The sequence below is a fragment of the Oreochromis niloticus genome, linkage group LG17 (assembly GCF_001858045.2).
Source record: "Oreochromis niloticus isolate F11D_XX linkage group LG17, O_niloticus_UMD_NMBU, whole genome shotgun sequence".
NCBI lineage: Eukaryota > Metazoa > Chordata > Actinopteri > Cichliformes > Cichlidae > Oreochromis > Oreochromis niloticus.
This window is the reverse complement of record NC_031981.2, coordinates 450849-474874: the sequence shown is the minus strand read 5'-3', so window position 1 is coordinate 474874 and position 24026 is coordinate 450849. Positions and strand designations below refer to the sequence as shown.

The 24026-nt window shown below is 41.4% G+C and overlaps 1 protein-coding gene and 1 long non-coding RNA gene across 2 annotated transcripts in view; one reads left to right on the top strand and one right to left on the bottom strand.

The window, feature by feature from the left end:
- The window catches only part of rint1 (RAD50 interactor 1), a 29451-nt gene extending 5999 nt beyond the window's left edge, over positions 1 to 23452 (bottom strand). Inside the window, exons 1-11 of the mRNA XM_003455658.5 lie at positions 23004 to 23452; positions 15078 to 15203; positions 11498 to 11613; positions 10054 to 10227; positions 8848 to 8988; positions 7959 to 8127; positions 6446 to 6556; positions 5958 to 6183; positions 4306 to 4443; positions 1493 to 1587; positions 801 to 905 (exon numbers count right to left, since the gene is read on the bottom strand). Coding sequence (XP_003455706.1) covers positions 801 to 905; positions 1493 to 1587; positions 4306 to 4443; positions 5958 to 6183; positions 6446 to 6556; positions 7959 to 8127; positions 8848 to 8988; positions 10054 to 10227; positions 11498 to 11613; positions 15078 to 15203; positions 23004 to 23225 — 1623 coding nt within the window. The 5' untranslated portion in view covers positions 23226 to 23452. The remainder of the gene's footprint in view (positions 1 to 800; positions 906 to 1492; positions 1588 to 4305; positions 4444 to 5957; positions 6184 to 6445; positions 6557 to 7958; positions 8128 to 8847; positions 8989 to 10053; positions 10228 to 11497; positions 11614 to 15077; positions 15204 to 23003) is intronic.
- LOC112842659 (uncharacterized) lies at positions 10630 to 12435 on the top strand. Its single transcript, XR_003214567.1, has 2 exons — positions 10630 to 10736; positions 11801 to 12435. It is a non-coding gene; the product is annotated as an uncharacterized LOC112842659 (long non-coding RNA).
- Positions 23453 to 24026: the final 574 nt, after the last annotated feature.

Sequence of the window (24026 nt, the reverse complement as noted above, 5' to 3'; positions counted from 1 at the left end):
GCGAAGAGAATGATCTTTTTAAACTGTGTTAAAAGTCATTGTGGTTTTGAGTTGACGTATCCATGTAATTTACGCAAGAGGGGGCGTTCTAATACCCCGATGTATAAAAGTGTTCTGAAGTTTTGGAGATAGAGATCAATGCTGTCTGCGTACAGAATTCATCTCTCCACATGTGTCATTAAATCATTCGTTGACTCCAACTGACTGGGTCAGTGCGTTATTCCGATCTCCACCATCTCTCTCTCCTCAAAATGAACCTTAACTCTGGGCAAGGGCGAAACACGACACCCTTAACCTTACCCCACTGACGTTCCCCTGAGAGGATCCAGTGGCTGTATTTACTAAACCTTCGCTTTGGCAGCTAGCAATAGCCACAAACACAAAAACAGAAGCTACTTGATGAGCTCGTTTTGTAACACGCAGATAGCAGTAACACAACACCCACTATTACAACAATATTTTACCTCGACGAAAAGATATAATTACAGCATAACAGATGTTCCTGAGAACCAGAAAAACAAGTTTGTGTACTACCTTAACAGCAGCGTCAGTGAACAGATTAAATGAACTATCGTGGTCCAGGACCAGGACTGAGGAGCTCTTATGATCTTCATGGAAAAGAAAGCGAGGATGCCTGGTATGGGGCCTGGGGCTCTTATAAGGGAGTCAAGGGGACCCTGTGTCCTGGAAGTGATTGGTCTGTCTTGGACAGACGAGCTGGTACTGACGCTTCCATGGTCACGTCAGAGGGCGCATCCCATAGTGAGATACAGAGGAAGGGTTTGAAAGAGAACACGCACCACATCGTCTCCCCAGTCTCCCAGTATGGTGGAAATGTAGTTGACAGCATTGAGGATGGCACAATAACGGACACCCAGTGGGCAGCGAGACTCCTCCTTCATCACCTAGGAGGGAAATGAACAAAAAAAACCATTTAAAAACTGACTGGAACTTAAAATTGTTTCTGAAATAGCCATAAAACCTTTCCCAGACTGATGAGGAGTGACAATACTACTGTGACCATAACACACCTAAATGCTCCAGACCGGGACTGCTTCTGCATTTAAGCTTAGATAATAAGATCAACAAAGAGGTAAACATTGTGTTATTTTAATGGCCATTGGTTTTGCAAAATTTTCTGGAATCCCTTTGCTGCCGTATGGTGCTTAAAGGGGTTAACAAAGACTATGAAACGTGTGCACATGAGTGCTCCAGATCTGTGGACACCTGGATGCAACTAAACTGGACTGCATTAAGGAAGAATGTGCCTGATAGAACTGCAGTGGATGATAACTGATACCAGGTGCAGCAGACTTGAATGGACATCACACTTCATCCACGATGACTGTGAGTGATTATTGTCACTGGGTGAAAAGAGGATTTTGTTCATTGATTTGGAGCAGATGATGGCGAGCTAACCTAATTCCATGATCGTTCTGTCATCTCATTATGTCAGCTGTTGTTTTGAATCTGAATGTTACCTGAATGTTACCTGAGTGAGTCGTATACGAAAGTCATCCACGAGTTCTTTCTGCAGCTCCAAAAATTTCAGTTGTGCTGAAGGACAAGGTAAGGTCCGGTACCGCTCTGAGTACAGAGGGACGACAGAAATAAAATTATTCAGAAAATGTTTATATGCAGTAATAGGAAATAAGATATTTTATTTAAAAAAAATAAATAAATAAAATTGTATCCCTTCCAAAATGGAAATCTGTTGCAGCAGCTCATGTTGTCATTTTTGTTTTCTTCTTCACATGATAAAGTTGATTTACCAGTATAATCATTTGTACCAGTATCACTGGTAACAGAGTTTGATGCTACCACCATGCTTGACTCTTTATAAGTGGGGCACACTTTCTATTACAGCTCTGTAATAAAGGAGGAATAGTATGGTAACAGGTGAAACAAGCGCATAATAATGTGGCAATTGCTAAGTTATTACTATGCAAATAAAGTAATAACCGCACAATATCCAAGTAATATCATGGTAGCAACAGTGGTTACAGTTGATTAATATTACCCTGAAATTTATGTAATAGGATAATAAGAGCCCAAAAACTGGGACACAGCTCTGTAATAAAGGGGTAATAGTACAGTAACAAGGGGGAACATAATAATGTGGTCATTTCTAAGTGATTAGAAATATGAAGGAACAAACTTTAAAAACAAACTGAAAGAATAGTAAAAACTACCAACTGTGGCAGTTTCTGTGTAATCAGCATGAATTTAATACCATGGTCATAGTTGAATGAAACAAGCATCGGGACGTCTGTCATGAACTGGAAACACTTATGTAAAATGTTAATAATTAGGTTTAAAAGAATAACACATATGAATACATTAGATACACGCAGGAGAGTAGAGGACCCTGCCTCACAGCATAGTTTAGACATTGATGGCAACACAATATATTTCAGGTAGGAAAGAAAGTGAAGCACATTTTCATAATGTCCAGTACAAAAAACATAAGATGCCGTCCACGTTCTCCTGCTTGTCCAATTCAGGTTCGTGGGGGGAGCAACACCATCGTCCTGCACCACCTTCACGATTGTCCCCTAACCATCCAAAGATCCAGCCTCTCCTGCAGAAAGTAGCACCAAGCCACCCATTTGCATTCTGCAAAATGTGAAGTTTTAAAAGAAAAACAACATTAAAGAAAGCGTGATGTAAATGGCAGTTCTTTAAGCAACACCTTCACAGATACAGACTGTCCTACTGAAAAAGTGCACCATTATAATTTGTGTATAAAGTAAAATCATTAATTCAGCGCCTTGAGGCGACTTCTGTTGTGATTTGGCGCTATATAAATAAAATTGAATTGAATTGAATCTTTTTCCTTTCTGCCCAAAACAACATATTAGACATTTAATATTCTATCATTGGAAATAAACCACTACAAAATGTACTGGGAATAGAGATCAATAGAGCTATATTGTGATTATACCAAACCTCGGACCACGTTACCTAAACTGTTGAAAGCTGGAGTGCTCAATGTTCAGGCGAATGTGTCTTATTAGAAAGTATAAGTAACACATCTAGTTCTCTGTCCACAGTTACAATAATAATGGTCAGCTTAACCTTACTTTTATGCTAACCTTAGTTTCTAGAACTACCCCTAGTATTATTAGGTAAGCTAACATTAGCTATTAACCTACTGTTAGCTACTCTGTCAGTAATAGTACAGTAATAATAATAATAGTATAAGTTAATACCTACAAGACATACGGTCCTAAATGTAACTTAAGGAATAAAAAAATAAGGTTACCTTACCTTGCAGTCCGACATCAGTAGCTAGAATGTGGGTTTGATTCCAAATGTATTCTTGTAATCCGCTGGTCTATACAACCATGGACGCCAAAAAGGAGGCTAACAGTGGCTAAGCTAGCAGTTGGCGCCAACTTCTTCGTCTTTATCCAAGGATAAAACAGCAGGTACAGACTCCCAGTAGGCAGCTGTCTGCCACCTACTGGCAGCCAGCTCTTTGCAGGCTGTTTGTATTTATGCTTATTACACAGAACCTACCACTGGTAATTAAGTGGTAATAACTTACCACACTATGTTCTGTTTCATCCTTGTTACCCTACTATTACCACTTTATTACCGAGCTGTATTTCCACATGGTTACCCCCAGTTTTGCGGCCCTTATTATCTATTTACAATAATTTCAGCGTAATATTACTCAACTGTAAACAATGTTGCTACCATGATATTACTTGGCAATTACATGGTATTACTTTGTAATTCCATAGTAATAACTTAGAAATTACCACATTATGTGCTTCTTTCTCCCGTTTCCCTACTATTACCCCTTTTTTACCGAGCTGTAATAGAAATTGCGACCCGTAAGTGTACGTAGATTGGAAAACCTTACGTTTACTTCTCTAAACAAACAAACAAACAAACAAACAAACATACATAGTTCTTCCAAGTGCTACTGAAGCCCCTGTTTGTTAAGTGAATGTTCAATTTCCAGTATGTCGTTTCTCCAATCATCCAATCAAATAAATGAGACCAAACGAGTCAACAGCAGAAAAAGTTGTTTGGCACTGGCACAGAAGACTTGACAAGTTTTTCATTTGTGCAGCAAACATACCCTGCTACTCAACCCACAAATGCATTTTCATTACGATACGGCACCATTTATAGAAAGATAAAACAGGCTTTCCAATGGCATAGAATTTATTTCCATAAAGCAGTTTACAACAAATAAATCATTGACCAAACATCATTTTCTTACCTTAGCTCTTCCTCTTTGGTGAAATGGTGTTATACATAACAGCACAGACAACAATACTCAAGTCTTACCAGTAATAACCTGCAGCAGAGTCATGAAAGTCTCGGCACAGTCTGGAGCCTTCAGATCATCCATATCACTGATGTCTTTATACTGAGAGCTCCAGGCTCTTTCAGCCGAGAGCATGGCATCCATCTTTTCCACTGCCACTGTATGTATATACAGAGAAAGATTTGTATCAATCAGTTATTGATCAAACTTGGAGACGATGAGAATTCACTTGTGTTGTATATGCAGGCTATAGTATAAAATGAAATCTTACGAGCAACAATAACAGCGAAGAACAGCCAAATGTTATGTAGTTTACAATTACACATTATTCAGAAGACATCAGAATAATCTGAAATGACTGCAGGGCCTTTATGCTACAATATAAGATACTTTGAGGCAAATGTTGTGATGCTATATCAATAAAACTGAACATGTGCGATCAGATCTTTACGCGTGTGTCAGTCTCAGGGTCCATGGATTAGCCCGCACTGGTCAGTGAGTTCTGACCATTGAATAAAATATTTTGTGCAATTGCTGACACGAAGGTGATTTTGTATTTTAGGCAGTACCACACCATCTGACTTCAACAAAGTGGTCCAGGACGTTCTGCTGACTAAATGTGCTCCTGAGCAAGTTTGCTGTTATAATGACATTTAGTCTAAGGCCGTGTTATAGAATAACCAAGCACGTCACTGCAACTGATTCCAGGACTTAATCAGCTGGATAGTGTAGTGCAGCTGGATAGTGTAGTGCAGCTGGATAGTGTAGTGCAGCTGGATAGTGTAGTGGTAAGACTACACACCTTTGGAGTGGGAGTCACAAGTTCGATTCCCACCCGGTATCCAGTAAGGGTCCTGGCTAGACCCCCCATGCTAAAAACCAAGCCCTGGAATGGCGTGGCTATGTCTGCAGCCTGTCCGCAGCTCGGACAGAAGAGTTTCACTACATGTTGTACTCTGTATAATTGTGTATGTGACAAATAAAGGTTGTTGTTGTTGTTAATCCAAATCCTCCAAAAGAGTGAATCGACTTCTCTGTAGTGGATCATGTAGCATCGCTAAGCCTTTACTGTAACATTAACAGTAATTCTGAGAAACTGTTTTATAACCTAGTGTCACTGGGAAACAGTGAGAATCTACTAGTTTTATAAACTTCAACCTGCATGATTGTCATCACGCCGTCGATGAGCTGCATTAATGTTTCATCAGTCTCAGTAAGATCTCAGCAATATTAGACCGTGTCCTTCATGTTTGACTATAATTAACTGCAGTTTGTTTTTTTACAGCTGCAAACCAAACACATGGTCCAAACTGCTTCAGGATGAAGACTAAGAGCATCACAGTAAGATTTTTTTTAGACTATTGACCAAAGACAGTGATCTTGGTGTTCTGAGTTGTCAAAGAGGTGAATGATGCAAGAACGTCACGTCCTCTGTAACCTTTGTGACAGACTCATTTCTATGGTGTGCGACACGTATACTTGGGGTTCTGGGCTGGAGCAAAGCAGTCATTTTCCACTGATTGGAGTGATGTAGTAGGTTGGAGCTCATTCAAACAAAATCTGAGCTTAGCTCATTTAATATTGAAATAACAGAATAACAAATGAGACCAAGAAAAAGTTGGTACAGATCTTATTTGGAGTAGCAAAGTCCAAATCATCCTTAAAAACTCACTCTTCTTTTCCATAGTGAGCCACTTCTGAAGGACTGCATCCTCGAGAAGGAGGTGAAGCACACCAGGCAGCTCTGCTGGGTAGGAATGGTTGCTTCTCAGCTCCTTCTCAAATTGCAGCACCTCCTCCACCAAGTGACAGAAGAGCACATCATCATACAGCAGCTTAGAAGCATCACTGGCCACTTTCTCTTGGACTAGAGACAACAGGCCTCGACACAACTCCACCTACACGAACAGAAATGTACTGCTAAGTTTCAGGAAACAGCGAGTTGGCATGGGGCAGTTTAATGTTTAGTGTTTGATCTTCCAGGTGTTACAGTTTAATGACCTGTGAAAAACAGTTTGTTTTAATCTTACAAGCATCAATTATTTCAGTTTCAGCTGAAACAGTTCTTACTTCAAATATCCTCTTACAGTCCACCTATAGTAACTTTTATGCCCACGCTTCAGGAATGAGTGAATTATAGCATATTAACAGAAAGCATACCTTTGCACTTAGAGTTACCCCTCCTCGGTCCAAGATCGGCTGGATCGTTTCCTCCATGAAGGTGGAGTTATTTCCCATCCACATCAGAACCTGTGTGAGGTACCATTCTGGCTGAAAATACACAAAGGAAGGATGAGTTTATTTTGGATTGTGATGACAGTCACAAAGCTAGTCTCTCTTATACAGCTTGTACAAGTAGAAAGCACAGAACTAAATAACAGCCATGACAGAGGGCACAGGTATTCCTGTTCCAAACAGCACCCAGTTTATCAGCAGGAGGATGCAACTGCAAAAATACTCTACAGATGATCTGCTAACGATGATGACTGTGACCACAGGAGCCATAACAGAAGCACAGACTCCAAGTAAGGAAAAACGTGAGCTGCACAACCAAAACTAAACCCACTGGTGAGAACGAGGGGGACACTCTGGAACATGCAGGAAACACCAAGGCAGAACTCCAGCTGTCAGCTGATCATCATCATCAGCACATGACCATTTAGAGACAGAACACATGCAGCAACGTAATTACAGGGCGTCTTACAAAAAAATACATAACCTTACCATGCGTACAGTATGATTACTGACGTGATGCTTCTGCCACATAAACTGATGAGTGAATGTCATCACCTCTCAGAGTGAAGACACAGCTCTGAATAGTCAGTGTTAATCCTTCTCAGAATCAGAATACTTTATTAATCCCTAAGGAAATTGTGTAGGAACGAAATTTTCAGCCACTTCTTGAATCTTTTCATAAGTTATGCTTTACTCTTGAAGGAGACGTCCTGAATGGATTCGAGGCCCCATCGCCCCCCAGCATCAATAACAAGCTGCTTATTGCAGAAGTTATGACACTTCACTCTCTGATTAGCACCCGGCCTCGGAGCCAGGGAGCGCTCGATCGCTCAAGGCCGCATTAAGGGGAGTTTACTGTGGAGCAGACAGAGCGCACTCGCTGTACGCTCCAGTCCACGCCTGCCTGTCTGCCTGCAGCGTGTTGTCAAGTGGATGCAGTCTGTGGGCAACTCTAAAGCTTGTGCTGTTGGTCCGTGAAAGAGAGCAAAGTTACAAAGAGCTAAACTGAAAGCGAGTGTTAAAAATAATGAAAAGTGTGCACCGTACCCCCATCTGTCCTTTTGATGAGGTGCCGTCCACTCCAAGGTTCAGAGGATGGTTTGGATCCATTAGTTTTCCATAAATCAAACACTGACTCCCTCAGTAACTCATATGTACGCTTATCAACAACTAGGATTTCAATATAAAAGCCACAGAAACACGACTTCCCTGTAACATTGATAATGACAGCTAATGCAATCCCACCTTAAAATGACAGAACAGTGCAGTAACCCTGTGATCCAGGGGGCATGGCAGCACTGCATCACACCACGAAGCACATCAGACGCTTACTTTGTTCCCTCTTGTGTTAATCAGCGTCCTGACTTTGACCAGATTACTGCCAAATGTTTTAGTGGTCAAAGCTGTTTTCAGTGATATCTGAACTCTAAACTCTCACCTTACTGAGAGAGTTGGTCTGCCGGTTCCCATAGAAGTGGTATTTGAACCTCTTGTTGAGAGGCAACAACATGATCTGGATGGGCAGACAGAGGGGAGCAGGTTTGGACAGCTGGGGAGGGGACAGAGCTTCACTGGAGTCCAAAGTCCTCTGAGACAGGAGATCATCACTGCCAGACACAGTTAAAGAGCAACGTGTGTGCAGTTTTTAATCAGAGTCCTGCAGGGAACATGTTCTGTGTTATTATAAAGACGACGATTGTCCAGGTAAGATGACAGCTCTACACGCATGTGGTGGAACAAACATTCCTGTTCATAATGCCATGTTAATGTCACGGCTCCACGTTTCCTTGCAAACCATGTTTAAACTTTTAAACAGTGTACCCAAAATAAGGTCGTCTAAAATTAAAATGTCTCTTTGGTTAAAGCAAAATATAAGCGTCTGAATGTATATAATGTTAAGAACTTAAAACGTGTGTGTGTGTGTGTGTGTGTGTGTGTGTGTGTGTGTGTGTGTGTGTGTGTGTGTACCTAGTTACATCAGGTAAATGAAATAATAGTTAAATTATTTAAATTAGGTCAATTTTAACCTCAAATGAAAACATGGCCAATTACATTTTTCTTTAACAAAAATGAAGCCAAAATGCACAAGAAACACGTAAAAACATGCAAAGTAAGAGCCAGGTGTTCCTAATCAGGTCACTTGATGAATTCATTAAATCTGCCCACCTGTATAAAAGCAGTGGACTGGAGCATTCAGTTTTTTATTAACAAAACTCCATGAATATGTGAAGGCTGAAGGGACATTTCCCAACAATTTAAAGTCACAAATGAGAAACATGGCAGACAGTTTCCAATCATCCTGGGAGTATTTACGAAATCAAGGATACGAGGTCTGCAGGGCGAGGAGCTGCCCAACCAGCAGCTCCAGCTGGCCTTCCATCTCCTGACAGCCGGGCGTTGGTGTCAGTGACTGAGTGGGAGGAGAGATGATCGGCCAGTGAAGCTGAGTCAGCAGCTTCTCAAAATCACTGTGAAAGAAGAAAATAGATTCAGGTCACATCTCAGGGGACATCTCTTTGCTTTTCTGAACTACATTTATTAACAGCTAGCTCGTTTTAAAGAATCATTAGCAAATTTACAAACTAGCTGAACTGATGATGGACTAAGTGTCAGATTTATGAATGTGTTTCTGAACTGAAGCAGCCTGGAAACTCCCATCAGGGAGAGGCAGCAACAGTTCCATATGTTCTGAAATATGTGGTTAGGATTGGTCCCTCCATCAGAAACTCTGAGAGCTCCATACTCTAAATGCACACATTCTTCCTTTTCTAACGCTTATTTAACCTCCTAGGACCTGCCGTCCACATATGTGGACATCACATTTTGGGTTATTTAGACCAAAATACTGAATTTTGCTCTACATGGGCCTGATATCCACTTACGAGGACGTTATACTGCTACTGTTCTATCAAAATTTTAAATGAATATCCTCATATGTGGCTCTGATTTTTCTTAAAAACAAAAATAAGGTAAAAAAAAAAAAAAAAAAAAAAAAATCTGGTAATTCTTTGTTTTTACATTCATCAGGCCCCAATGTGACCAAATATCAAAGAGAAATTAAAATTGCATGCTGTGGAAGAGTTCGGGTCTTAGGAGGTTAAGCCAAAGGAGAGAATCTGTGCCACAGCCAGCTCTGGGTTCACTTACGCTTAGTGACACCTGACTGACGTGTTGCAGGATTGAGGCATTATTCCTACACAGCTGTGAGTCATCCACTACGCTTCATTTTAGATGAACACACAGATGCTGCAGCAAAATGCTCTTCTCACTGTATATGTTTAATTATACAAACCATCCCCGCCTTCTTATAATGTTCTGCTCTGATATATGAAAGTAGATTTAGTGCTATACTCTCAGTTTTGATCCATCCACTCGTGTAAAGTATTACATAATGACAGTTTACCGCAAGCCTTAGTTACATTTTTATAATATATTTGAATACTTTTGAATACCCAAATCTTGTGTCCATGCATTTCAAATCTGTGACCATCTCTTTAGTCTAATAAGGCACAGCAGCTTGGAGGGACTCCTACCTGGTCAGACGGTCCTTCATGATTTTGTGCCAGAAGCTAAGAGTTTCTTGGAGGAAGTTCTGGAGATGAGAACATCTAGACTGGTTTAGTCCATAATCCAGAGCCGCCATGCTATCCACTGCCCTTATGGCTTCCCAGGCACTGCTGGTCATCAAACACTGCTGAACTGTAGCACTGGAACACAAGACTGCAGGTCAGTGCTTTCATTACACCACAGCAGGCACCAACAGGAAGACCACAGGCCATGAACAAGACTCAGAGAGGTGCAACACTGGCAGGCAATGACTTGCAAATCTCACAAACACATTTTATTCATAACAGAACAAAGATCACCCCTCAAATAATTAAACTGAGAAAATACCATGGCACCATTTATCTGTCCAAGTTTCCAATTCTGGCACTCCTGCACCCTATACCAGGGGTGTCCAGCTCCAGGCCTCGAGGGCCGGTGTCCTGCAGGTTTTAGATCTCACCCTGGGTCTACACACCTGAATCAAATGACCAGTTCATTACCAGGCCTCTGGAGAACTTCAGGACATGCTGAGGAGGTCATTTAGCCATTTAAATCAGCTGTGTTGGATCAAGGTCACATCTAAAACCTGCAGGACACCGGCCCTCGAGGTCTGGAGTTGGACAACGCTGCCCTGTACCATCAGAGTCTGGATGCATGCTCAGTCATCCAGGTAAGTAAATCCCAAAGGTTCTGCTCATCTGGACGTTTTCATTGGGAGAAACATTTAGTCACTTCTTCAGTCTCAGCTGACTGAAGACATCTGAAAACAGACTCAACCTTTGGGATTTACCATCAGTGATGCAGGCTTGATAAGAGAGTGCTGATAACCAGCCACATGGCCCGTTCTCCTCTTTAATTCAAAGGATGGGGCATCTGCGTTTTGGGGAAAGGATTTCAATCAGTCTGACCTTCACCAGTTTCCCACTTTGCTTCAGTCTATTTTGCATGAGCTCTGGCACAGAGAACGCCACACTGTGCTCCTAACAGCCAGTACTGACTTTTGACCCTGCACACAGATTTCTGCAGATTCCCAGAACCTTTTGATGACATTATTGTCTGTAGATGATTTCATGATTCAACAGTGTCTGCAGTTTTAGCTTGAGGAACATTATTGTGAAATTGCACCACAATGTGTCGATGCAGTTCTGAGACACGCTGCCACCTATTAACATTCAAAGTCGTTTCTTTTCAGTATTGCTCACTTTTTCCAGTTTTTGTTGCCCCAGTACCAACTTTAGAGGTTTGCTGTCATCAAATTTAAAATCAGCAGAAAACGGCTCCTTTAAACATTTAATAGATCTTCTGCTGTGAATAAAATACAGACTTAAAAAAAAGAGTGCAATGATTTGTATGTACACAGCATCTGAACTTTAAAAGACAGCATAAAGTTTTAATTGTTTTTTAATTGCTCATAAACAGTGAAGGCGGTACCTGAGCTCCTCTATGTGTTGAAGGCATCTTAGGTATTTCATGTGTCTCTCTATAAAGTCAACTTGGTTACATGTTTGTTCGAGTTTATCCATCCAAGGCTGGGCATCCTGTAGGTGCTGGAAGAAAGAGAAACAGACATTGAAGACGTCCAGTATTTCAGTCTTAAACCGTTTGATAGCAACAATGCTGGACGGCAGCAGAGAGCAAAGATATTAGGGTTTCTATGCTGTACAGATTGATCAAATTTCACATATATACACACACACACACATTTTATTTATTTGTCTATATTTGTCCTTTAAGCTCGGCTCCTGTACCAGAGGACCAGGAGGATCTGCCACAGCATCTTATCTGTTCCTAGAACGGCGTTCTTCTGGACACAGATCTTAGATGTCAGTTTGGAGGTTAATGTATCGACAACATCGGCAGGCTCCTATTAAGACGATGGGTTCTAGGGAATCTCCTCTCAGATCTGGACAAGGGCATCCCTGAGCTGGACTGAGGTGAAACGCGGTGGTGTCGGATAAAGTCATGAATCCATATCCATGATGGTTCCTTTTCCCGCTCCTGGTCTTTCGTGGTTTTCTGCCACCTAAAGTATTCACTTAAGCACATGATGAGTTATCCTCCAAAGATAATGTCCCAGAGGTGTTCTACTGGATTTAGGTCAGGTGAGGATGGGGGTGGTATCAATTCCTTCATCCTCCAGGAACTGCCTGCATACTTTCCCCACCAGGCCAGACATCGTTGTGCACCAGGACCCAGGACCCGCTGCACCAGCATAGGGTTTGACTGCGGCTCCACAGAGATCATCCTCTTACCTGGCGTTCTGCTCCAATCCCGCCAAGCTGTTCTCCAGATTTGGGGTAAAAAGGCTGAATATGAATGGATATTTTTCTACCTTAGCTACAACACTGCAAATAAAAACATTACTTATTTATCAGAGGTAAACATTCACTCTTTTAGAGTATTACTGGCCCTCTTAAGTTATTTTGATTTGACTTGAACGTTGGTGATATCTGATCAATCTATATGCTGTATACTGCTGTAAGTGGGCATTAGTGCATCAAATATACTGCTGCAAAACAACTAAGTGAACAGGAACAGGATAAAATCTCCCCATGAAAGCACGACCCAGGTTTCACCAGCAGAACACTGCCTGAAGTCATGCTTCCTGTGGTGACTCATTTCCATCCCATAGTACAGTAGATGGCCCCCTTTTGACTTCAGGACTGCCTTAAATGTCACAGATTCAACAAGGTGGTGGAAGCATTCGTCAGAATGATGCTGACATTTCAATATGGCCCAAACAGATTTCCAACCTGAACATCCATGACGCGCACGGATGTCATGTTCAAGAAACCAGTGCAGGACGATCGGCATGTTATCTCGCTAAAAGCAGCCATGAAGAGGTTCCACTTTGGTCACAAAGGGCCAGGCGTGGTCACAGCAACACTCAGGTGGACTGTGGCATTTAAACAAAGTATGTTTGGTACTAAGAAGCCCAAAGGTTGTCACACCAGCTTCAGTCTGGTGTTTGCAGGTCGATCTATGGCTGATTGGGTTTTACTGTGCATTTTATTATCCAGGTATGCTTTTACTGTACTGGCAGTGTAACTGGGATCATTGGAAAGTAAAGCCGCTGGCAATCAAAACGTCAGTAATTTTAAACCCAAACACTACTGGCACTAATGTAGCCCCGAAAACAACAACAGAGGCCTCACTGAGTTGTATACGTGGCTGTATACTCACCGTTGTACCTCTCTTACGACCTCATCCACACTAATCACAACAATTTGAAGCAAAAAGTTCAAACTGGGATTCATCAAAGACATGCTGACATGGATTTTCAGTTCTTGTGAAATATGTCACACATCACCCCTTCTCCTATTTTTTTTCCTTAAAAATGTCTTTTTGTTTTTGTTTTTCTTTTTAATTTTATTTCAACATTATCACAACATCGCCTAAGGGTACTTTATATATTTTAAGGTAATGACCCTACAATAATTCAACACCCAGTGCATCATGGGAATCCCCGGCAGCCTACGTCTATTGCAGCATAACTAAGGGAGGATTCAGGGTCACCTGGTCCAGCCCTAACTATATGCTTTAGCAAAAAGGAAAGTTTGAAGCCTAATCTTGAAAGTAGAGATAGTGTCTGTCTCCTGAATCCAAACTGGAAGCTGGTTCCACAGAAGAGGGGCCTGAAAACTGAAGGCTCTGCCTCCCATTCTACTTTTAAATACTCTAGGAACAACAAGTAGGCCTGCAGAGTGAGAGCGAAGTGCTCTAATAGGGTGATATGGTCCTACAAGTGTCAGCATACTTTATTAATCCTTAAGGAAATTATGTGGGTACAGTAACAGTAACAGACTATATAACAATACAATATGTTACAGATTTACAAATTTAAGAAATAGCACAATAAATACAAATACCTCAATAATAAATGTCACCACTGCAGATGATCTCCATTGATGCTAGCAGTCGTTAACGAGGACCTGACAAAGCTTCGATGTTGCTTGCTTACAGGAGAGCTGCTTAGCTGACCTTAGCTTCCATCAGAGAGTCTGATTACACGTTCCTCTGACAGGTTCTGTCACAGAACAACCCCACACAGCATGCTGTGGACTTGGCTGTGAAGAACTCACTTTCTGCAGCCACTGAAACACCAACAGATGGGACAGAGAGAATCCTCACTGGTCAGTATCATCGGGCACTGCTAACCTTCTCAGCATCTATGCACCAATGCTCTGCTTCATCTCAGAGATGAAAGATCAATTCTGCAAGGAATCCTGAATCCTGAATCATTCAGTATCCAGGGTGGCACTGAACGATTCTCCTGTTTGGGACACTCAAAAACCAAGGTCAGGGAGGTCCCTTATTCACGAGCTGCTGTTTGCAGACGATGCAGCATTCATGTCTGCAGCAGTTAGTCAGCCCTTTGTCTCAGGCCTGCAACAGGTTTACCTTCACTATTAGCCCGAAAAAGACAAGCATCATGGTCCAGGATGCTGACTCTGGTCCATCCTGAGGCGGTAGACACCTTCACCTACCTTGGATCCATCATCTCTAACTCCCTCTCTCTGGAGATAGAAGTGAGTATAAGGACAGCAAAAACTGCAGCTGTCACGGCTGAACACACGTGGTATCAAGCTTACATATTTGCCACACTCCTCTATGGCACTGAATCCTGGTCTGAGTAAGCCAGCCAGGACAGAAGGCTGAACAACTTCAGCCTCTGATGTCTTAGACGTATTGCGGCAAACACCAACGTACTACAGAGAGTGAGTATTCCAAGTCTGGGTGCACTGCTCAGTCAGAGTCAACTCAGATGGCTGGGCCATGTGCGACGCATGAACCCGGGTCACATCCCCAAGGACATGGCGTATGGTGAGGTGCGCGAGGGCTCACACCCTGTCGGACGACCAAAACTCCACTTCCACGTTTGGAAACGTGACATGAAGCTGACGGACATCAACCAAAACACCTGGGAAAGCTCAAGAGGCTCAGAGCGTTACCATCAAGGAGGGAGTCAAGACAAGAGTACTTTTTTTGGTGTCCTTAGTGATGTCACTACCTTGTGCAGCATGTTGAAGGTAAGTTGTTCTCTCTGCAGCAGCGCCTCCAGGGAACACCTGGCGTCCTCGACAGCAGACAGAGCTGCTGAAACTTTAGGAGGCACCAAACTGGACACAGTCAGGACCTGCAAGACAAAATATAACTGCTTACATTTCATACTGGAGATTTCAGATCTTCATGATTATGTGAACTTTCTACAAACAATAAATTCTATAACTGTATGTGCACATGTGAATGTGCAAGGTACATGACTGAGTTACAGAAAGAAGAGAGCAGAGGAAAAGGGATGACAGCAGTCCTATGAAAAACTAAATATACTGTAAGGGTGTTGTTTGTTTTTTACATGACAAAAACTGGTTGCTTTGTGCACCGCCAGTAACATCATCACATGGCCACATCCATTTATGCTCGCCATCATGCTGCAGATGGCCACTGCCATCAAAAAGTGTCACCACTCAGACAGCAGCGCCACATCAACACCAACAGACGAAGGGGAAAAACTGAACAACCCCAAACGTTACATCTCAGACTTTACAGGCCACAGTTAGCATTTTCCATTCATACGAGGGCGTTCATAAACACGTTTTATCAAAAAAAGTCCCAATTTTTTAATTTCCATTTTATCCATTTTCTGCCTTTAAATAGCTATAAAGACATGTATAAGACATGTATAAGACATGTATAATGGTATTTCAGTGGTGCAGCGTCCCAGTTTAAGAAAATCATAATCTGTGAAATTTCTAACATCTATAAATAACAATAATAATAGATATAAACAGAAATAATATTAAAAGATTATGGGAAATACTAAAGAGTGTTATAAAACGTGGGGCTGGACAAAAGAACTATCCCAAGTATTTCATTTGTAATGACCATGAAGAATATATGGATGTTGTGGCAAATAGTCTCAATGAAGTTTTTGTAACTGCTGGACCAAATTTAGCAAGAACAATCACTGATCCTGGGAAAGCACAGGACAAACCGGATACACTGATAGACAGAAATCCATATTCTATGTTTCTCACAGCCATTGATGAAAATGAAGTTTTTGAAATTGTCAAAAAATGTAAAAATCAGAAATCTTTGGATTGTAATGATATTGATATGATAGTGGTTAAAAGAGTCATCGAGGCTGTTATAAAACAGTTTACATACATCTGCAATTTACCATTTCAAACTGGTCAATTTCCAGACAGAATGAAAAGTTATACCTCTGTACAACTCTGGTAACAAACCATTTCACAAACTACAGGCCTGTCTCTTTACTGCCTCGATTTTCAAAAGTGCTTGAAAAACTGTTTAACAACAGACTGGAAAAATTTACAGATAAACAAAAACTACTCACCGAGAGTCAGTACGGATTCAGATCAAGCAGATCAACATCACTGAAACTATTAGATTCAATAGAATACATCACAAATTCCATAGACAAAAAGCAATATGTGGCTGGGTTATTCATAGACTTGACAATGGCATTTGACACTATAGATCACGATATATTAATAAGAAAACTGGAACGTTATGGTGTCAGAGGGGTAGCTTTAGATTGGGTCCTGAGTTATTTAAGTGACAGGAAGCAGTTTGTGAAATTAAATGGTGGTTGCTCCTTATGTATGGACATTGCTTCTGGTGTACCCCAAGGGTCAGTTTTGGGCCCCAAATTCTTCAACTTACACATTAATGACATCTGTAAAGTGTCCAAAGTATTAAAAATGGTACTCTTTGCTGACGATACAAACATTTTTTGCTCTAGTGATGATCTGCAGAATTTATTGGATGATATAACTAATGAAATAAGTAAAGTAAAATAAATTTCTGGGGGTAAAAATAGATGAAAAACTTAACTGAGAGCTCACGTAAGATATATTCATTCCAAAGTATCACGAAGCATTGCAATACTAAATAAGGCAAAGCAGGTATTAGACGGGACATCACTTCATATTCTCTGCTGTTCACTGGCAGGGCTCGCAAAATTGCTAGCCCGACGTCCCGGGGCTAGCGATATCGCCGGTCGGGCTACCAAAATCTATTTCATATAGCTGGGCTGAGATAGATTTTGGTAGCCCGACCGGAGATATCGCTAGCCCCGGGACGTCGGGCTAGCAATTTTGTGAGCCCTGCACTGGTTTCACCTTTGTGCAGAGGTCTGAGGCAACAACTGTAAAACTACATTACATTCACTTTGTACTCTTGGAAAAAACAGCAGTTCGAATGATCCACAGTGCAGGTTACAGGAACATACAAACTGACTGTTCCTGCAGTCTGAAATATTGAAATCTGCTGATCTAATAAAATTCCAAACAGCACAAATTCTATTCAAAGCAAAAAATAAGGAACTGCCAGGAAATATTCAGAGTATGTTTTTTTGGAAAGAAGTAAATGATAATTTTAGGGGCTTTTGTAACTGAAGGTCCGAACTACAAGAAAAAGCTTTTGTGCTTCTGTTCATGGAGTGAAACTGTGGATCAGTTTGAATATGGAATTAAAGCAACGTCCAAACATACGAACAAAGAAAGGGAAAATATTGAAATGTATTGACTTTTATATAGTTTATTTTTCTCTCTTATTTTCTTTATTAAATGTACATGTATATTGTTTACATGTTTGAAATAAATTAACAAACCAACAAACAAACTATAATTAATGATACATAATGCCAGAGCTTTTAATAACATTAATTTCATGAGGTGACATTTCTTGCAGGTGTACAATCTGACTTTTACACCCACATTCAATTTTCCCAAAGGTTGAAAACACTACGTCTAGATAGACAGGTGTGTGTGTGTGTGTGTGTGTGTGTGTGTGTGTGTGTGTGTGTGTGTGTGTGTGTGTGTGTGTGTGTGCGCGCGCGCGTGTGTGCGTGTGTGCGCGCGTGTGTGCGCGCGTGTGTGCGTGTGTGCGCGCGCGTGTATGACATCAAGACCAGGAAGTTCCTGACCATGCATGGAGGGTTTCACCTAGGGCTGGGCGATATGACCCAAAATTCGTATCTCGATATTTTTTAGCTGGATGGTGATATAAGATATATCTCTCGATATTTTTTTAAAGCCATAAAGTAAGAACAAAAAGAGAGTTCTTAGTCAAAGCTGTGTCCCAGATGTCACACAGGCAGTTTTATTAACATACAGCATAGATGTACATGAAAAAAATTACTCAGAAATAAATTAAAAGCATTTATTAATAATGATCCATAAATAAAAAGAAAACAATGCTAGTTTTGTGCATAACAAAGAGCTCACAATTGTGCAGTCAAAATGTAAACTAACAGACGCTGAGCATAATAACAAAGACAGATTTCACAGCTGCTCTGTTCCCAACTTCTACTGCGTGACTGACAGCCTGGAGTTTGAAATCCGCTTCGTAACCATGTCTCTGAACAGGAGCCATTTATGGTCCTTATACACACACAATACGGTAATATTACGTTGAAGCACAGTACGTATCACTCCGCGAGGCTCCTCGGTAGCCGTAATGCTCCGACAATCCATCAAGCGGTGCGACTCAGTAGCTTACCAAAGTCGAACTAAAACATTTATTGACAGATTCCTGAGCGCTGTGTATCACATAAAACCGGTTCGAGGTCAGTAAGCACAACCAGAATTCATACATAAGGCGCGCAGTCAACTTTTGAGAGAATGAAAGGATTTTAGGCCGTGCAGCCCCTGCGGGCTAGCTCGTTAGCGCGGTTAGCTCGTTAATGCATTGATGTCGTCCAGCCCCACGCACGGGGCGATCTGCGTCAACTCATTAACGGAGATTCGCTGTGTCCATCTTGTCATTGCCTGCAGGTGAAGCGATGGGGGAGGAGGGGGAGTCGTGTTCAGTGGAGGATAGAGGCGAGGCAGAGTAACGATGCTAAAGACAAAACTGGAGGAAAGGGAGGCAAACTTGCGGTTCCACAAGTATAATTATAAAGTAACATATACAGGGAGTGCAGAATTATTAGGCAAGTTGTATTTTTGAGGAATAATTTTATTATTGAACTACAACCATGTTCTCAATGAACCCAAAAAACTCATTAATATCAAAGCTGAATGTTTTTGGAAGTAGTTTTTAGCTTGTTTTTAGTTTTAGCTATTTTAGGGGGATATCTGTGTGTGCAGGTGACTATTACTGTGCATAATTATTAGGCAACTTAACAAAAAACAAATATATACCCATTTCAATGATTTATTTTTACCAGTGAAACCAATCTAACATCTCCACATTCACAAATATACATTTCTGACATTCAAAAACAAAACAAAAACAAATCAGCGACCAATATAGCCACCTTTCTTTGCAAGGACACTCAAAAGCCTGCCATCCATGGATTCTGTCAGTGTTTTGATCTGTTCACCATCAACATTGCGTGCAGCAGCAACCACAGCCTCCCAGACACTGTTCAGAGAGGTGTACTGTTTTCCCTCCTTGTAAATCTCACATTTGATGATGGACCACAGGTTCTCAATGGGGTTCAGATCAGGTGAACAAGGAGGCCATGTCATTAGTTTTTCTTCTTTTATACCCTTTCTTGCCAGCCACGCTGTGGAGTACTTGGACGCGTGTGATGGAGCATTGTCCTCCATGAAAATCATGTTTTTCTTGAAGGATGCAGACTTCTTCCTGTACCACTGCTTGAAGAAGGTGTCTTCCAGAAACTGGCAGTAGGACTGGGAGTTGAGCTTGACTCCATCCTCAACCCGAAAAGGCCCCACAAGCTCATCTTTGATGATACCAGCCCAAACCAGTACTCCACCTCCACCTTGCTGGCATCTGAGTGGGACTGGAGCTCTCTGCCCTTTACCAATCCAGCCACGGGCCCATCCATCTGGCCCATCAAGACTCACTCTCATTTCATCAGTCCATAAAATCTTAGAAAAATCAGTCTTGAGATATTTCTTGGCCCAGTCTTGACGTTTCAGCTTGTGTGTCTTGTTCAGTGGTGGTCGTCTTTCAGCCTTTCTTACCTTGGCCATGTCTCTGAGTATTGCACACCTTGTGCTTTTGGGCACTCCAGTGATGTTGCAGCTCTGAAATATGGCCAAACTGGTGGCAAGTGGCATCTTGGCAGCTGCACGCTTGACTTTTCTCAGTTCATGGGCAGTTATTTTGCGCCTTGGTTTTTCCACACGCTTCTTGCGACCCTGTTGACTATTTTGAATGAAACGCTTGATTGTTCGATGATCACGCTTCAGAAGCTTTGCAATTTTAAGACTGCTGCATCCCTCTGCAAGATATCTCACTATTTTTGACTTTTCTGAGCCTGTCAAGTCCTTCTTTTGATCCATTTTGCCAAAGGAAAGGAGGTTGCCTAATAATTATGCACACCTGATATAGGGTGTTGATGATTAGACCACACCCCTTACAGAGATGCACATCACCTAATATGCTTAATTGGTAGTAGGCTTTCGAGCCTATACAGCTTGGAGTAAGACAACATGCATGAAGAGGATGATGTGGACAAAATACTCATTTGCCTAATAATTCTGCACTCCCTGTAATTATAAAGTAACATATACTATATCAATATAAACGATATTGTCACATCTTATATCTGGTATAAAAATATATCGATATATTTTAAAAACTCGATATATCGCCCAGCACTAGTTTCACCCCAAGTCCAGCATCCTGAGGCTGCACACTAAGCACAAGGAAGGAGGCCGGGGACTGGTGAGTGTCAGCACCACACAGGATGAGACGTCAAACCAGTGCAGGTGGTGGGAGACAGAAGGACTCTGGGCAAAATAACATCTCTGATGGACAGTCTCCCACCCCATGCATGTAAATGTTGCTGAACTGCAGAGCCTGCATCCTCGATGCATGAAGGAGCGTTTCCGCAGGTCCTTCCTCCCTGCAGCTGTCAGACTGTACAATCAAAACTGCTCCCAACAAACACAGATGTTTACATCAGCGCTGTCACTTGCACTATTTTATCATCCGATTCACACTACAACCTGGGTTTGCCTCTTATCTGAAATACATTTTATCTGTAAATAAAATGTATTTCATTTTATTTAATGTTAATAACTGTACAGTACTCTGTTTTTGTAACTATTGTCCTTGATGTAAAAATACATATATATATACATATATATATATATATATATATATATATATATATATATATATATATATATACACATGTATATATATATATATATATATATATATATATATATATATATATATATATACACATGTATATATATATATATATATATATATATATATATATATATATATATATATATATATATATATATAAAAAATTGTGTATGTTTCTGTTCTGTGCGCTGTTTGTTTGTATATTTTTTCTTGCTGCTGTTACAACCAAATTTCCCCTTGTGGGACAATTAAAGGATTATTTTATTCTATTCTAAACATCCACGAGTACATGAGGAAGAGGCCACAACCAACCGCGATCATCCGTTACAAAAGCAGATACAAACAGAGACAGAGCTCTATAAGCTCTCTTGAAGAGAATCCTGGATGTAACGCTAAACTTGGCATCAACAAATGTACCTTTCATTGGTACAACAAAAGACCTGCATGATGCACAAAACTGTTATTTCTTTGGAAAAGTACAGCTCTTGTCCCATTATGATCCACTGCTGTAAGAATAAATAATAACAACAAAGATGATTTTAGGTAGTGCCCGAAAGCACAGACACACTGTATGTTAGGCTGTCTGAAACAGTGATGTGCTCCTGGTGACTTATTTTCACTGCTGATTAAATGGAGTCAGTAACTTAGTAATAACTCACTAACCAGTTTCTGTCTGCTAAGATGAGACGATGAGCTCAGGGTAAATGAATAAAACAAAAACGTGTTTCTAGCGTCCAAAACAACAACAACAACTGTTCCTGTAATCACCATTAAAACCTTTACTGGGAAGAAGTTGGTGTGAATCCTTCAAACCACCGCATTAACAAACTCCAACATGAGGAAAAACAACGTTTTTAGCGATATTTAGAGATATTTCTGAGGAGAAAATGAAGCTGCTCTCCAGGTGTGTTCAAAGCCACCAGACAACAGGGGGTTTAACCCAACAAGCAGGAGTTTGTCATTCAAGTCTTTTTTGACAACACAGACTGGAAAGCGGAGAGAAAGAGCCGGAATAGACTCAACACAATCAAAACACTGACTTCTGGCAGTGGCTCATACCAGCGCCTCCCACTGGCTGCCTGGAGGAGTACAGTTTGATTTAAAGCTATATAAACTCTAAACTGAGCTCAAAACAAGGTACAGTATATACAATCACAGTCAAAAAATTTATTCCTAAAGAGATTTCTACCATAAATCTAATTTAACTATAAATAAGTGCATAAACTTCACAATAACGCACAAACGTGTTTCTCTGACACTCAAAACCTTTTGGCGAGGACACAGAAATGTGTGAAAATACAGTGTTATAGACGTCTTACATTTTTAGTTTACTGAGTAAAAAGGAGATATATAGAAACATGCACCGTCATACTGTTCCCACGCCAGTGTCCACATAACTGCACCACTACTAATCTCATATCACCTGTAAGTTATGTTGCCTGGCGCTGGGCCTGTGCACGTTTTCACTGAGCTGTGATTAGGAGACAGATGCTGGCTGGCAGCCCACAGTTCATTCAGTGGGCTGTGAGGTCACTGTGCAAATGTCCTGTTTATAAAGCTGCAGTCAGCTGAGACTGAAGAAGTCACCTGGATGATGACGAAACGTTTCTCCCACTGAAAACGTTCAGATGGACACAATCAGCCTTTTGGGAGCAATTACAGGGTTTGTTTGTTTTTAACTGTGAGACTGGGTTGCCAAATTTCCGAAACAATTCACGGCCGTAAGGGTAACACCTGTCACGATGTTACTGACACAGCGAGCAGGACAACATCTCACGCGTGTCTTCGCTGTGTCTCGGTATATGTGATGATTTCTGTGCGTTGTTTCGTTCACCTGTTCCTTCAGCGTGTTGTTCTGCTCGGTCAGATGCTCCATCAGCTCACCGACGGTCTTCGAGCACATCAGCTCGGTGTCTCTGTCCTCCAGGAAACCCGCCACGAAGTCCTCCGCAGATAAAGCTTCGCGGTGTGGTGCTGCCGTGTAAGCAGGCTGTGGGGAACATGCTGTTATTTCACTCTCTGCTCGCTCTGGCGTTCCTGTTACGGCCGCCGCCATTTTTCCTGTCGAATGCAACGATCGCCTTCCTCGGAGGCGCTCGTGAATTGTATTTGGGTAACCCGCGGGAGGAGGTCACGCGTGCAGCGGTCACGCGTGGTTACACACATGCCAGACTTTCATATTAAATCTTCCTTTATAGATTGTCTCACATAAAGTGTGACCACGCGTGTCTTGCTATCTTGTAAACTGTAGCCATTGCTGCTGTATGGCCCGTGTTTATTTCACTAACACGAGGAGTACGCTGGAGGAGAAAACAAGCCCACAGTTGTCTGAAAACGCTTACGTCACAGATGGCACCGTCCGCTACACGTCAGCACATTCATTCATGGTACCGGGTCCAGCACAGCTGATTCTAGTATCGATACCAAGTAAATACAGGGCCGATACCAATACTATTGAGCTACAGAGGTACCTTAAGTAGGGGAGCGCGTGTCATGATTTATGACATGACTCATCACAGGTGTGCAAATTCTGAACACAACTTAATGGCCACTAAATCACTGAGATTCTACAATAATGAATAACACAATGAAAACACACCTTTCAGCCTTTTGTATTTGGACGACTGAGCTGTAAATGTGTCTGTCTCCAACACACAGCTCAGGCTGTTTAAACGTGCTGTTGGCTATAAACAAGACACAAGATTCAGACATTTTTCATACTGGATGTTTGAGGTATATTTATTTAATTCACAAAAAAAATATAATTCAGTGAATTTAGACGATAGAAACAAAGTATCTATCACACTACTATCGATCCAATACCAATTCCAGTGTTGTTGTCGATACTATTAATAAT